The following is a 13,453-nucleotide window of genomic DNA, read 5'->3' as shown; positions in this document are numbered from 1 at the left end:
CTGCCTGTCTTCTCTCAGACTTCTGTCACCTTCTGTCGCTCCCAGACTTCTCACGATGGCCTGATGCCCCTTCTGTCTTCACTTCAGATATATGTGCCTACCTTGCCTGGCCCCTAGAGCCTAATGGCATTTAGATTAAACTATTCAGAAAGAAAGAGACAGAGAGAGCACATTCCTGTTTATGGCTGCATAACCCTACGTTTTGTCAATACACCATAGTTTTTGAAGGTGTACTGGAGAACTTTTTCTCTTATATTACAGAGTGCTGCTATCAGCCAGTGCATAAGTCTTTTTGTGTTTTTGTCAGTGTATCTTTGGGATAGTTTCTTAGAAGTGAGACTATTTGGTTAAAGTGTTGAAGCCTGTGTGATTTTGTTAGATATTGCCAAATCCCTCCCGCCACCAGTAACGTATGAGGATTCTCCCCACAGCCTCACCACTAGAATATCTTGTCAAACTTTTGTCCTGGCAGTGAGTTTGAAATGTCATCTCTTTCAGAATATCAGGATGTTGTGCTCCTCCTTGTTTTGGCTGATTTTACGCTCTTACTTGCTGCTTTGAATGTCATCTACTTCTGGAAATCTGTTTCCTCCTTAGACTGTTTGTTCTGCCCCTTTATTTGTAGATCTTTTTCCTTAATGGAAAAGTCAGAAATTAAGTAGGTGATTAGTTGACCATTCTCACTGTCACATCTGTTGAACAGGTAGTAAATCTATTGGTCGTGTGTCTGCCAGAGCCTTGGGTTGAAGTCACTGGCTGTGGCAGCTCAGTTGTCACGTCTGCATTCAGGACAGAAGGAATGGGGAAGGGCTGGGATCAGCCACTCCAGTCCCCTTTTAATAGGAAAGAAATCTTTCCAAGAACCACCTGCTTTTTGTAGGCAGGCTTCTTATATCTTACAGTTTTCATTGTTTTTGTGGGAGGATTGGACACAGTACATATCCTTTGTGCTACTGAAAATACGAGTCTCCAATTTCTATTTCCCTTTGGAAACTTTGTACATTTATTACTTGCATGAGTACAGAAATTAAATATATGAATATATTATGAAAAATACCCTCTCCATACCCACTTTGGGGAGATAATTATTGTCAACAGCTTGGTGTGTATTCTTATATCTGTGTGCTTCCTGCTTAACTTTAATTTTTTTTGTTGTTAACCTTAATTTTAAATATTACTGTTGTCCTTATTACCACCAGTATGGGGCCGTATATACATTCACATACATACTATTCTACAAGATTTGTTTTTCACTTAAGCAGTATACTCCAGCTTTTTTCTATGTCAGGACATGCCTCAGAAAAATGTGTGAGGATAAGCAGTCAAATACACTGTCCTGTTCAAGCGTGTCACATCAGCCAGAGCAGACACTGAACTCCACCTCGGACATCAAGGCAGACAGCCATAGCAGATGTTGACAGCTGCAGGAAATCTAGTCACTAACTTCCTTTGGTTAACTCCTTTGCTGTCTACTTCCCGTCGTGACCTCGGTGGGCGCAGTGATATTGATAGCATTGTGCAGTTGTATCGTAATGTATTTGTCTGGTTCCCTATTGATCGACATTTGAGTTGTTTCAAGTATTTTGCTCTTATAATCATTGTTGCTGATAAATATCCATGCACGTGTCTTTTAAAATATTTGTTGAAGTGTTGCTTTAGAAAAAAATCATAGAAATGGTGAGTCAAGGTGTATGAATATTGTAAATTTCAATAGCTATAGGTTTCCCTTGTCATCTGAAAGTACAGCATTCCTATGAAACCTTTCATAAGCTGAAGTGCTAGAAAGCGAAGAAACAATTACCGTTAATTTATATGGAGAACTTTTTGAGTGTTCCCAGACCCAAAAAATAACTTACCAAAGCATACCAAATAACACTTAAAACCTCAAATAACACTAGATCAGATCAGATCAGTTTCTCAGTCGTGTCCGACTCTTTGCGACCCCATGAATCGCAGCACGCCAGGCCTCCCTGTCCCTCACCAACTCCCGGAGTTCACTCAGACTCATGTCCATTGAGTCAGTGATGCCATCCAGCCATCTCATCCTCTGTCGTCCCCTTCTCCTCCTAACACTAATATATAGTGAAAGCAGAAATGACCCGATAAATACACAGCCTGTATAAGATAGAAATAATGTATTTATGGTATTGTTTCACTCACCAGAATCAGGAAGAAAGCAAGGTTAAGAGGCGGTGGTGATGGTGTGTTAGGCTGAATTGTCAGAGGTTGGGGTGGTGCAAGGTTCAGAGGTACAGACTATGGTGTAGGAGAAAGGGGAAGCGGGTCATTTATCAACTTCTCATTATCATCTGAATCCAACAGATCAAGCAGGTCACTTGTATCTACATCTTCTATGGCTGTCTGCCTTGATGTCAAAGGTTGAGTTTCGTTGTCTGCTCCGGCTGTTGTGACAGGCTTGCATAGGACAGGGTACTTGATTGCTTAGCCTAACACATTTTTCTATCAAACCGTTCTTTATAGACGAGTGTCGACTCAAAGCATCCTGCAAACCTGCCCAAAATTTGCATGTCCTTTCAAAATTGAAGTCATACTTTTCTGCAGTCATTGCAGCACTCAGTCATAGTGAAAAATCTCTGTGAGCGCTTTACATTTCAGTTTGTGGATGACTTCACTTTGGGGCGGTTTCCGTCAATATCCTTTACCCTTGCAGTTGCAGCAGCTGTTTGTCAGTTCTTGGTCGTAGAATGCCAAAACACTTCAACGTCTTCATCAGCTTCTGCAAACCCAGCCTCCGTAGCTGTAGTCACTGTTGCCATACTTATTGTTGATTTGAAACCCTAAAATTGCTTATTCAGGACACAGTTTCTTCCAAATGCCATTTCTCTGTAAGACTTTTAGCCTGTTGAAAGTATCTCCAAGGTTAGCAGTTGCCAATTTAATTAATAAATTTGTGTTTTGCTTATTTGTATTTTTTATTGAATGAAATATTCTTTAAATTCTATAGTGCTTTTTGGTTTTCAAAAGTTTCACACACAAGGTTTCATATAATCCCATAATAACCTTTTGTTTCCCCTATCCCTATACGGCCCCTCCCTGCTTCCCTTTCCCCACTGGTAACCACTTGTTTATTCTCTATATCTGTGAGTCTAGCAATTGCCCACTTTATATTTTAGTCTTTCCAATCTCTCATAAAGATGCTTTGGAGTTTTCTTCTCTTTCAGTGGCACATAATAAGATGCATCACACTTTTTGCATATAGTAAGCCTCAATTGTGGCTCCAAGGCCTTAGTCACACAGTTGCAGCAACAGTGTCATATTTGGTGGTAAGAACACACCATGAATGCTACTGCTATACCTGGTAATACCAGGTGGAGAGCCGCACAATTATCCGTAATCACGAGACACCTGTTATCGAGGTTATTTTCTCAGCAGTATTTTTCATCAGAACGACTAACATACCCAGTCATGTACTCAGAAAAAAAATCACTTGGATAGTCCAGCTACTTGGATGTGAATGAAACATAACAGGAAGTGTATTCTTGCCAATACCTGTGAATGCCCTCACATTTCCTGAGCGGTACATTCATTGAGGCCTCAGGACAGCCATCACCAGCGGTGTCAATAGTAGGCACTAGGGTAAACCTCTCCTTTGACGCCTTGTGTCCCCCAGCTTGCTTTTCTTCTCTTGAAATAAATGTCTTGCTCGGTATTTTTTTTTTTCCAGTAAATTACAATTTTGCTGTAATCAAATGCTTATGTGAATAGCCACTTTCTGTAATTACTCTTTTCTGTTCTTCTGGGAGCTTTTCAGCAGCTCCAGTATCAGCCAAAGCACTCTTACAAGTAACCTTTAAGCTATGAAGCTGCCCTCACCTCAGAAACCAATGCAACCATCCATAGGTGCCTTTAAATTTTACTCTTGTAACGCTATCATCACCATTGTCTAGTGCTTCCTTTCTTTCTTTCTAATTCTTTTTTTTTTTTTTTTTTGGCTGCACTGTATGGCTTGTGGCGTTAAAACTAAAAGTTCTCTGACCAGGGATTGAACCCAGGCTATTGGTCATGAGAGTTTTAACGTCTGGACGACCAGGGAATTCCCCATCCAGAGCTTTCTGTTTCATCTTTTTGAAAAGACTGATATCTCCTTAAATATAAGATAAGTTAATGAAGGAATATGCTTTGTACACGCATCAATCCACTCAAGCAGTATACTTTCCAATTTGTCATAAGGTTACTGGATGCCAGTTGAAAGAGAATACTTTCTCTACTAGCAGAACCAATAGTAACTTTTTCAGCATTCAGTATTCTTTCAGAGTGTAAACAGTTTGAATGGTAGACACAGGCAAGTTCAATGCAAATGCATCTTTATTTGGTTCACTACAGTTTAAATGCTTAATTATGTTCATTTTTATGCCGAGCATGACACTCTTACAAGTTCTCTTAGGCCTTTATGAAACCTTAGGACACATCTTGCTAAGAGTTGCACAAAATAAATCAAGATGAAGTTCAGATGCTCATAAAAAGATTTCAAAGCCATATTGGCTTGTTGCTGAGATGCTGAGTATAGTTACTGGGAAAGGAAGTTGGTGGTGCCACTCTGACTGCTCTGGGTGCTTGTTGCCTCTATAACTGCTAGATGCAAAAGATTCTGAAAGCTCTTTTCATAAAAGTGAAAATCTTTGAATTTCTTTCATTTAGTGAAAACAGATAATGACATAGGTTTCATGGAAGCAAAGTGGTGTAAATCAAACTTTCAAAAAACAGGGGATACCTGTACTTCCACATTGCTCCTAAAAGAGTATACCAATTTATATTTTTATAATGTATTGTAATCACGATGCTGTGATCACTCACCTAGAGCCAGATATCCTGGAATGCGAAGTCAAGTGGGCCTTAGCAAGCATCACTACAAACAAAGCTAGTGGAGGTGATGGAATTCCAGTTGAGCTATTTCAAATCCTAAAAGATGATGCTGTGAAAGTGCTGCGCTCAATATGCCAGCAAATTTGGAAAACTCAGCAGTGGCCACAGGACTGGAAAAGGTCAGTTTTCATTCCAGTCCCAAAGGCAATGCCAAAGAATGTTCAAACTACTGCACAATTGCACTCATCTCATATGCTGGCAAAGTAATGCTCAAAATTCTCCAAACCAGGCTTCAACAGTACATGAACTGTGAACTTCCTGATGTTCAAGCTGGATTTAGAAAAGGCAGAGGATCCAGAGGTCAAATTGCCACCATCTGTTAGATCATCCAAAAGGCAAGAGAGTTCCAGAAAAACATCTACTTCTGCTTTATTGACTATGCCAAAGCCTTTGACTGTGTGGATCACAACAAACTGTGGAAAATTCTGAAAGAGATGGGAATACCAGACCACCTGACCTGCCTCCTGAGAAATCTGTATGCAGGTCAGGAAGCAACAGTTAGAACTGGACATGGAACAACAAACTGGTTCCAAATAGGGAAAGGAGTACGTCAAGGCTGTATATTGTCACCCTGCTTATTTAACTTCTATGCAGAGTACATCATGAGAAACGCTGGGCTGGAGGAAGCACAAGCTGGAATCAAGATTGCTGGTAGAAATACCAATAACCTCAGATATACAGATGACACCACCCTTATGGCAGAAAGTGAAGAGGAAATAAAGAGCCTCTTGATGAAAGTGAAAGAGGGAGAGTGAAAAAGTTGGCTTACAGCTCAACATTCAGAAAACTAAGATCATGGCATCTGGTCCCATCACTTCATGGCAGATAGATGGGGAAACAGTGGAAACAGTGACAGACTTTATTTTTTGGGCTCCAAAATTAATGCAGATGGTGACTGCAGCCATGAAATTAAAAGACACTTGCTTCTTGGAAGAAAAGTTATGACCAACCTTGTGTGAAGTTGCTCAGTCGTGTCTGACTCTTTGCAACCCCATGGACTGTAGCCTACCAGGCTCCTTCATCCATGGGGTTTTCCAGGCAAGAGTACTGGAGTGGGTTGCCATTTCCTTCTCCAGGGGATCTTCCCAACCTAGGGATTGAACCCAGGTCTCCTGCATTGCAGGCAGGTGCTTTACTATCTAAGCCACCAAGGAAGACATGACCAACCTAGACAGCATATTAAAAAGCAGAGACATTACTTTGCCAACAAAAGTCCCTCTGGTCAAAGCTTTGGTTTTTCCAGTAGTCATGTATGGATGTGAGAGTTGGACTATAAAGAAAGCTGAGCACTGAAGAATTTGTTTTTGAACTGTGGTGTTGGAGAAGACTCTTGAGAGTCCCTTGGACAGCAAGGAGATCCAACCAGTCCATCCTAAAGGAAATCAGTCCTGAATATTCATTGGAAAGACCGATGTTGAAGCTGAAACTCCAATACTTTGGCCACCTGATACAAAGAACTGACTCATTTGAAAAGACCCTGATGCTGGGAAAGATTGAAGGCAGGAAGAGAAGGGGATGACAGAGGATGAGATGGTTGGATGGCATCACTGAGTCAATGGACATGAGTTTGAGTAAACTCTGGGAGTTGGTGATGGACAGGGAGGCCTGGTGTGCTGCAGTCCATGGGGTTGCAAAGAGTCAGACATGACTGAGCAACTGAACTGAATTTGTTTTTTTTTTTTTTTTAATTGAAGTGTAGTTGATTTATAATATTAGTTTCTGATGTACAGTAAAGTAATATATGTGTATGTATACATATATTATTTTTCATATTCTTTTCCATTATGGTTTATTAGGATACTGAATATAGTTCCCTGGGCTCTATATAGTAGGACATTTATCTATTTTATATATAGTAGCTTGTACTTGCTCATCCCAAACCCCCAATTTGTCCTTCCCCACCCCTTTCCCCCTTGGGTAACCATGAATTTGTATTCTGTCTGAGAACCTGTTTCTGTTTTGCACATAAGTTCATTTGTGTCATGTATTTTAGACTCCACATGTAAGTGATGTCATGGTATTTGTCTTTCTCTTTCTTACTCAGTATGATAATCTCTAGGTCCATCCATTTGGTTGCGGATGACATTATTTCATTCTTTATATGGCTCAGTAGTCCTCCATTGTGTATATAGACACCACCTCTTCTTTATCCATTCATCTGTCAGCAGACATTGTAAAAAGTGCTGTTATGAACATCAGGGTGCATGTATCTTTGAATTAAGAGTTTTCTCCAGATATATGCCCACGAGTGCTATCATTAGAAAATATGACAACTCGATTTTTTATTTTTTTGAGGAACCTTCCGACTGTTTTCTGTAGTGGCTATACGAACTTACAATTCCTACTACCAGTGTTGGAGGGTTCCCTTTTCTCCACACCCTCTCCAGCATTTGTTATTTGTAGATTTTTTTCATGATGGCCATCCTGACCAATGTGAGTTGTTACCTCAATGACATTTTGATTTGTATGCCTCTGATAGTCAGCAGTGTTGATCATCTTTTCATGTGCCTATTGACTATAGGTATGTGGGATTTCTTTGGAAGGAATGATGCTGAGGCTGAAACTCCAGTACTTTGGCCACCTCATGCGAAGAGTTGACTCATTGGAAAAGACTCTGATGCTGGGAGGGATTGGGGGCAAGAAGAGAAGGGGACGACAGAGGTTGAGATGGCTGGATGGCATCACTGACTCGATGGATGTGAGTCTGAGTGAACTCCAGGAGTTGGTGATGGACAGGGAGGTCTGGCGTGCTGCGATTCATGGGGTCGCCAAGAGTTGGACACGACTGAGCAACTGATCTGATCTGATCTGATCTGATGTATTCTTTGGAGAACTGTCTATTTAAGTCTTCTGCCCATTTTTAATTGGTTTGTTTATTCACTTTTTTGTTGTTGTTGTTACTGAGTTATATGAGCTGTTTGTGTATTTTGGAAATTAAGCCTTTGTCAGTCACATTGTTTGCAAATATTTTCTCCCAGTCTGTAGGTTGTCGTTTTGTTTTGTTTATGGTTTCCTTTGCTATGCCAAAGCTTATAAGTTTGATTAGGTCCCATTTGTTTATGTTTGACTTTTATTTTTTAATTTTCTTAAAGTCTTTATAGAATTTGTTGCAGTATTCCTTCTGTTTTTTTAAGTTTTCTTTTTTGGCTGAAAGGCATGTGGGATCTTAGCTCGCCTACCAGGGATTGAACCTGCTCCGCCTGCATTGGAAGGCGAAGTCTTAACCACTGGATCACCAGGGAAGTCCCATATGTCTCATTTTTTAAGTTTTCAAAATTATAGAGGCAATACTTGTGACCTATAACAAATTTATTTCAAAGTGTATGAAGGGAAAAGTACTTTTCATTGTCCTGTACTATTTCTTAGAGGTAACTACATCAACAGTTAGCTGTGTAGCCTTTGTATCTTTTTAAAAAACTTACATGCCTATTGTAAATTCAAATATATGGATAGATTCAGTTATATATGTGTGTATGTATCCATGTCTGTATGTGTCTCTTTATTGAGACAGCTCATTTCTAGACTCTGTTCTGTTCCATTGATCTATTTGTCTTTTCTTGTGCCAGTACCCATCCAGCTTAATAATTACAGCTTTGAGTTGGTTTTAATATGGTAAGGCAAATCCTCATTTCATCAAAAAGTTTCTTCACTCTTCTTGGGTATGAACTCTTCATATTAACTTTGTGTGAGTGCGTGCTCAGTTGCTCAGTCATGTCCGACTCTTGGCAACCCCATGGACTGTAGCCTGCCAGGCTCCTCCATCCATGGGATTCTCCAGGCAAGAGTACTGGAGGGTTTCCTCCTCCAGGGGATCTTCCCAACCCAGGGATTGGACCCGAGTCTCTTGTATCTCCTATATTGGCAAGTGGATTCTTTTACCAATGTGCCACCTGGGAAGCCCTCAGATTGTTAGATCTAAGTTAAAAAAACACAAACAAAAACATGGATTTTGACTGGCTTTAGACTAAATTTATAGAGAACTGACATTTCAGGAGAACTGACATGTTTCCATTATTGAATTTTCTCACTTGGAAACCTGTCTGTTTATTTATTTGGATCTTTTATGTCCTTTGGTGAAAATCTTGTTCATTTCTTCTGAAGTTTATTTTTAGGTATTTTGTAGATTTTGTTGCCATATCATGAGTGGAATTTTCTCCCCTTACATTTTTTAAATTGATTATTGCTGGTATAGTTTTTAAGAAGCTGTTGGATTTTGTAAGTAAATCATATAATCACCTAATTTATTCAATTTTCTATTAGTTCTAACGGTTTTTCAGTTGAGTCTCTTGGCTTTTTTAGGTGTATGATTATATAGTCTGAAGATGCTAACTTTTTATCACTTCATGTGTAATGTTTATACATAGGATATAATATTTATAATATTTCTCATAGACTATTTCATGTCTTAGATATCTTAGTAGGGGTAGGGAAGAGTGATCCTAGGAAGTCATCTTGGCTGAGGTTACATTTAAGGTAAGTACCAAAGAATGTGCAGCAGGTGAAATGGCAGGGTGGTAGAGAATAAATTCCAGACAGACCTTGAGGACAGTAACAACAAGAACTGTTCAATGAATAGAAAGAAGAGGGGCTAGAGCATAGGGCACAAGTGAGGTTGGGAGGAGCAAGGGGTGGTTGGAGAGTAAATAGGGGTGCAGTCGGAAGCTGCTGGACTCCTGAGGAGCAATTACTTTGTCTTACAGGAACTGAGAATTTAATGAAGGGTGTGTTAAGGAGAATGGTCCCTCCAAGATGTCCACACGTGGGAATTTACTGGCAGTCCAGTGGTTAGGACTCCTCACTTCCACTGCAAGGGGCCCAGGTTTGATCCCTGGTTGGGGAACTAAGATACCACAAGCCACGTAGCACTGTAAGAAAAAAACAATCAAAACCCAAAACAACAACAACGAGGAAAAACAACCAAAGCTGTCCACACACTAATCCCTGAAATCTGTAAATATGTTACTATACATGGCAGATGGGACTTTACACATGAAATTAAAGCTTCAGACTTTAAAATAGGGAGGTTGCCTTCGATTATTCAACTGGGCCCTATCTAATCACATGAACCTGAAAAGCAAGGAGGTTTCTCTGCCTGGAAATAGAAGCAAGATGTGGTTAAAGGGGAAGTTGGAGAGATCGGTGTAAAAGGAGCCTAACCCACCACGACTGAAGGGTATCACATGGAAAATCTGAAGAGGAACACAAAAGCAGACTGTCTGATAACCAGAAAGGTAGTGGGGCCCTACAGCTGTAAGGAACTGAATTTAGCCTGGAGCAGCTTGGAAGCGTGCTCATCCCCAGAGTCTGCAGAAAGGAATGCAGCCCGCCCGAGCCTCTGGTTTTGGTCTTGGGATAGCCTATGCAGAGGGCCCTGCTGAGCCATGCTGCACCTGGACTTGCTGCTTTTAGAGCTCTGAGATAATAAATTTGAGTGGCTTCAGGCTGCTGAGTTTGTGGTAATTTGCTAGAGCAGCAGTAGAATACTAGCTCAAAGGGGTTTACGCCAGGAAGTAGTGTTAAATTTTGTGTTATTAATAGACTGCCCTTTGTGCTGTGTGGAAAATGGATTTGGGAGATGCAGATTTGGAGGCAGGGAAACTTGTGTTGTGGGAATATGGTGGTGTCAGGGCCTAGGAGGGCGATGGTGGGAAGCAGGTATGATTTGAGATTTACTTGCGAGGTTGGAATTGCCAGTTTGGTCACTGATTTGGTGTCAGGAGTGAGCGAGAGGAGAGACACGAGGGTGACAGCTGGCTTGGATGCTGAGTGATGGTGAAGCTGTCCTTTGAGCCAGGCTTGAGCAGGTCGGAGGATGCCACGTCATCAATCAGTGATAATTCCAGGTTGTTCTTCATTTGGAAATTGTCCTATAAATACTTATTCTAAGGTAGAGTATATCAGTAAGATGATTGCTTTATCAGTTAAGACCTAAATTGTTTTTTTTGTTGTTGTGTTTTTTTTTTTTTAGGTCATGTAGGAAATTGTAGATCATGTGAAGATGGGACTGTTGATATTTGTACGCAATCTGCTGCTAGCCCTCTGCCTTTTTCTGGTACTGGGATTTTTGTATTATTCTGCATGGAAGCTACATTTACTCCAGTGGGAGGACTCCAGTAAGTATGGTCACACTCTAGCCTACCCTCAGAAAAAGCCTCCTGTGGATCAGTTATGGGGCTTTCCCGTGGCTGCAATGCTCTCAGATTCTTCAGAGATGAGCACTGAGAATAAACTGAGCTTCCTGGAACTTAGGCTCAGAAACCATCCACCACTTTTGTTGCTCTAGGGTGAGAACTTTGATGTTTTATAAAAACTGCATGCCATGGCAAATCTTTTTATGAACTTAAGGAAAATGTGCTGTTTTATCTTCAATAAAATTCCAAACGGTACCAGTACTTCTGGTTCTCCAATGTTGTTCTTTTCAAATTATTAAACTTTACTATCACTCCCATTTGCCAGTTATCATCTTGAGGCTTGCTGTTGAAGTTGATTTTCTAATGCCCTTAAAGCATGCATCTTTACCCTTTCCTTGGATCTTCAGCTTTTAATTTAACACTCTCTTTGTTTTATTTTCCCTAAAGAACTTTTGTCTACTTCATCTTTTTAGCCCTTGTTGGTACTGAACTTGGACTTGAATAGAATAATGGCTTTTCCCCCTACCCAGTAGCTCCTAGCCCTTTCTCCCGTGGCAGTCATTTCATGGGTTATACTTTTTTCTGTATGGCTTTCTGACCTGCCTCCCCCAACACCAGCTTGCTTCTGGTTCACTCAGTGTCGCCTGCATTGTGGTTTGGAGTTTGCAGTTGAAGAATTGCACTGAGCTGCACCAGCCTCTGAACAGTGCCTTCTTGGCTGTCTTTCAAGTGCCACATGGTGGCCACACGTGGTTTTCCTTTTGGTTCTTTTGTCTCATGGCTGTCTGAACTGGGTGCAGTAAAGTTTGGGTAGTCTGTTCTGATTCCTAATGTCTTTTCTCTAGAATAGTTCTATTTTTACAAACACTTATTGGATACCAGTGTGGAATTCACTTCAGAGTAGAGTCAGTCTCTAGCTCAGAGGTTAACAGAGTTAGAATGAGTTGGAAGAGGCAGCTGGCAATTGGCCTGCTACTGTATTGACTCCTTAATGTGGGAACTATTCCTGTGAGGTTGTTCATAATTTTCTCACATGGTCCAAAGTACTGAAGCAGCTTTAAGCCAGTTTTAAAAGCATAGTGTTATACTTTTCATATTATTGTTTTATGAGTAATGTTTAAGTGCCTCTTAAATGCATAGTTTATAATTATCATTACTTACTTTGTGTTTCTATTTAAATTTTTCTGTTCCAACTTATCTTTAAGATCAAGGAGAGGACCCAGAGTAAGGAGAGTTTATATCTGCTTCTGCTAAGTCGCTTCAGTTGTGTCCGACTCCGTGTGACCCCATAGACGGCAGCCCACCAGGCTCCCCCGTCCCTGGGATTCTCCAGGCAAGAGCACTGGAGTGGGTTGCCATTTCCTTCTCCAATGCAGGAAAGTGAAAAGTGAAAGTGAAGTCGCTCAGTCGTATCCGACTCCTAGCGACCCCATGGACTGCAGCCTACCAGGCTTTTCTGTCCATGGGATTTTCCAGGCAAGAGTACTGGAGTGGGGTGCCATTGCCTTCTCCGGAGTTTATATCAGTGCAGTGTAAAATTCTGTAGTTAGCAGCATTATCCATATCTGTAATGGTTGGGTTCATTTATATTCATAAAAATGATGGGAATATGTACAAGGAATGGGAGACTTTCCTTCTCTGTTAAGAGGTACTGTGGAAGACATAGCCAAGGATTAGATGATTTTTTTCTAGAGAAATTGAGAAGGACATTAACTTTATGGAAGACCTATTGTGTGTCAGGTTTTAGGCTAGATAATTTACAAATTTAATTTACTTCTTACTATAACCATGTGAAGAGGCTATTATCTCTATTTTCCATTTGAGCAAACTAAAGTGTTATAGTTTAATTTACCCAAGTTACATAGCTAATTATTAGAACTGGAATTGAGTCCTGATTTTCTTTCTTTAAACATATTTTCATTATTTTACTGAAAAGTATAATAAATACTAAGACTGTAAATTAATTCTGTATTTCAATTGGTAAAAAGAAAGAACCGAGAGACTCAGAGAAGAAATCATAGGGTGTCAGGATAGAGGTGAAGAAAGAAAACGGAGGAAAAGAAGAAGAGAAAGAAAGTCCTGCAGGCGACAAGGGGTCTCTTAGGTTGGAGGTGATAGTTGCTGTTCTTGTGCTGTGGGTTCCATAGTCTGTTAACAGTTATCATCTGCTTTGAGTTGGTTATTAGCTGACCACCCACTGTCCACATCTTTTCTGTTGTTCTCTCACGCCTTTCAGATATTTGACCTTGAATGGGTTTTTTAGACCTCCTTACTATAGCACGTTGTTTCTGTGCTGTAATATCAGAGGATGGAATAATGTGATCAACCCTAATGTCTTACCAACTCAGGGGTTATCTTTTACCTTGTAACCTTTACTCCGTCAACAAGGTCAAGCTGAAGGAGTTTCTAAAGCAAATGGCTACTGTGTACTGAATTGT

General features: G+C 40.4%; 1 protein-coding gene across 10 annotated transcripts in view; it reads left to right on the top strand.

The window, feature by feature from the left end:
• The window catches only part of ST3GAL3 (ST3 beta-galactoside alpha-2,3-sialyltransferase 3), a 214,608-nt gene that overhangs the window by 18,340 nt on the left and 182,815 nt on the right, over positions 1 to 13,453 (top strand). For 8 of the 10 annotated variants that reach the window (XM_006044555.4, XM_006044554.4, XM_006044549.4 and 5 more), the window contains exon 2: positions 10,853 to 10,997. The exons of the other annotated variants lie outside the window; for them this stretch is intronic. In XM_006044555.4, the coding sequence (XP_006044617.1) occupies positions 10,883 to 10,997 (115 nt within the window). In that variant the 5' untranslated portion in view covers positions 10,853 to 10,882. The remainder of the gene's footprint in view (positions 1 to 10,852; positions 10,998 to 13,453) is intronic. 10 annotated transcript variants of the gene reach the window in all.

Source organism: Bubalus bubalis, chromosome 6, assembly GCF_019923935.1.
Source record: "Bubalus bubalis isolate 160015118507 breed Murrah chromosome 6, NDDB_SH_1, whole genome shotgun sequence".
NCBI classification, from domain to species: domain Eukaryota; kingdom Metazoa; phylum Chordata; class Mammalia; order Artiodactyla; family Bovidae; genus Bubalus; species Bubalus bubalis.
This window is presented reverse-complemented; position numbering and strand designations above follow the sequence as displayed.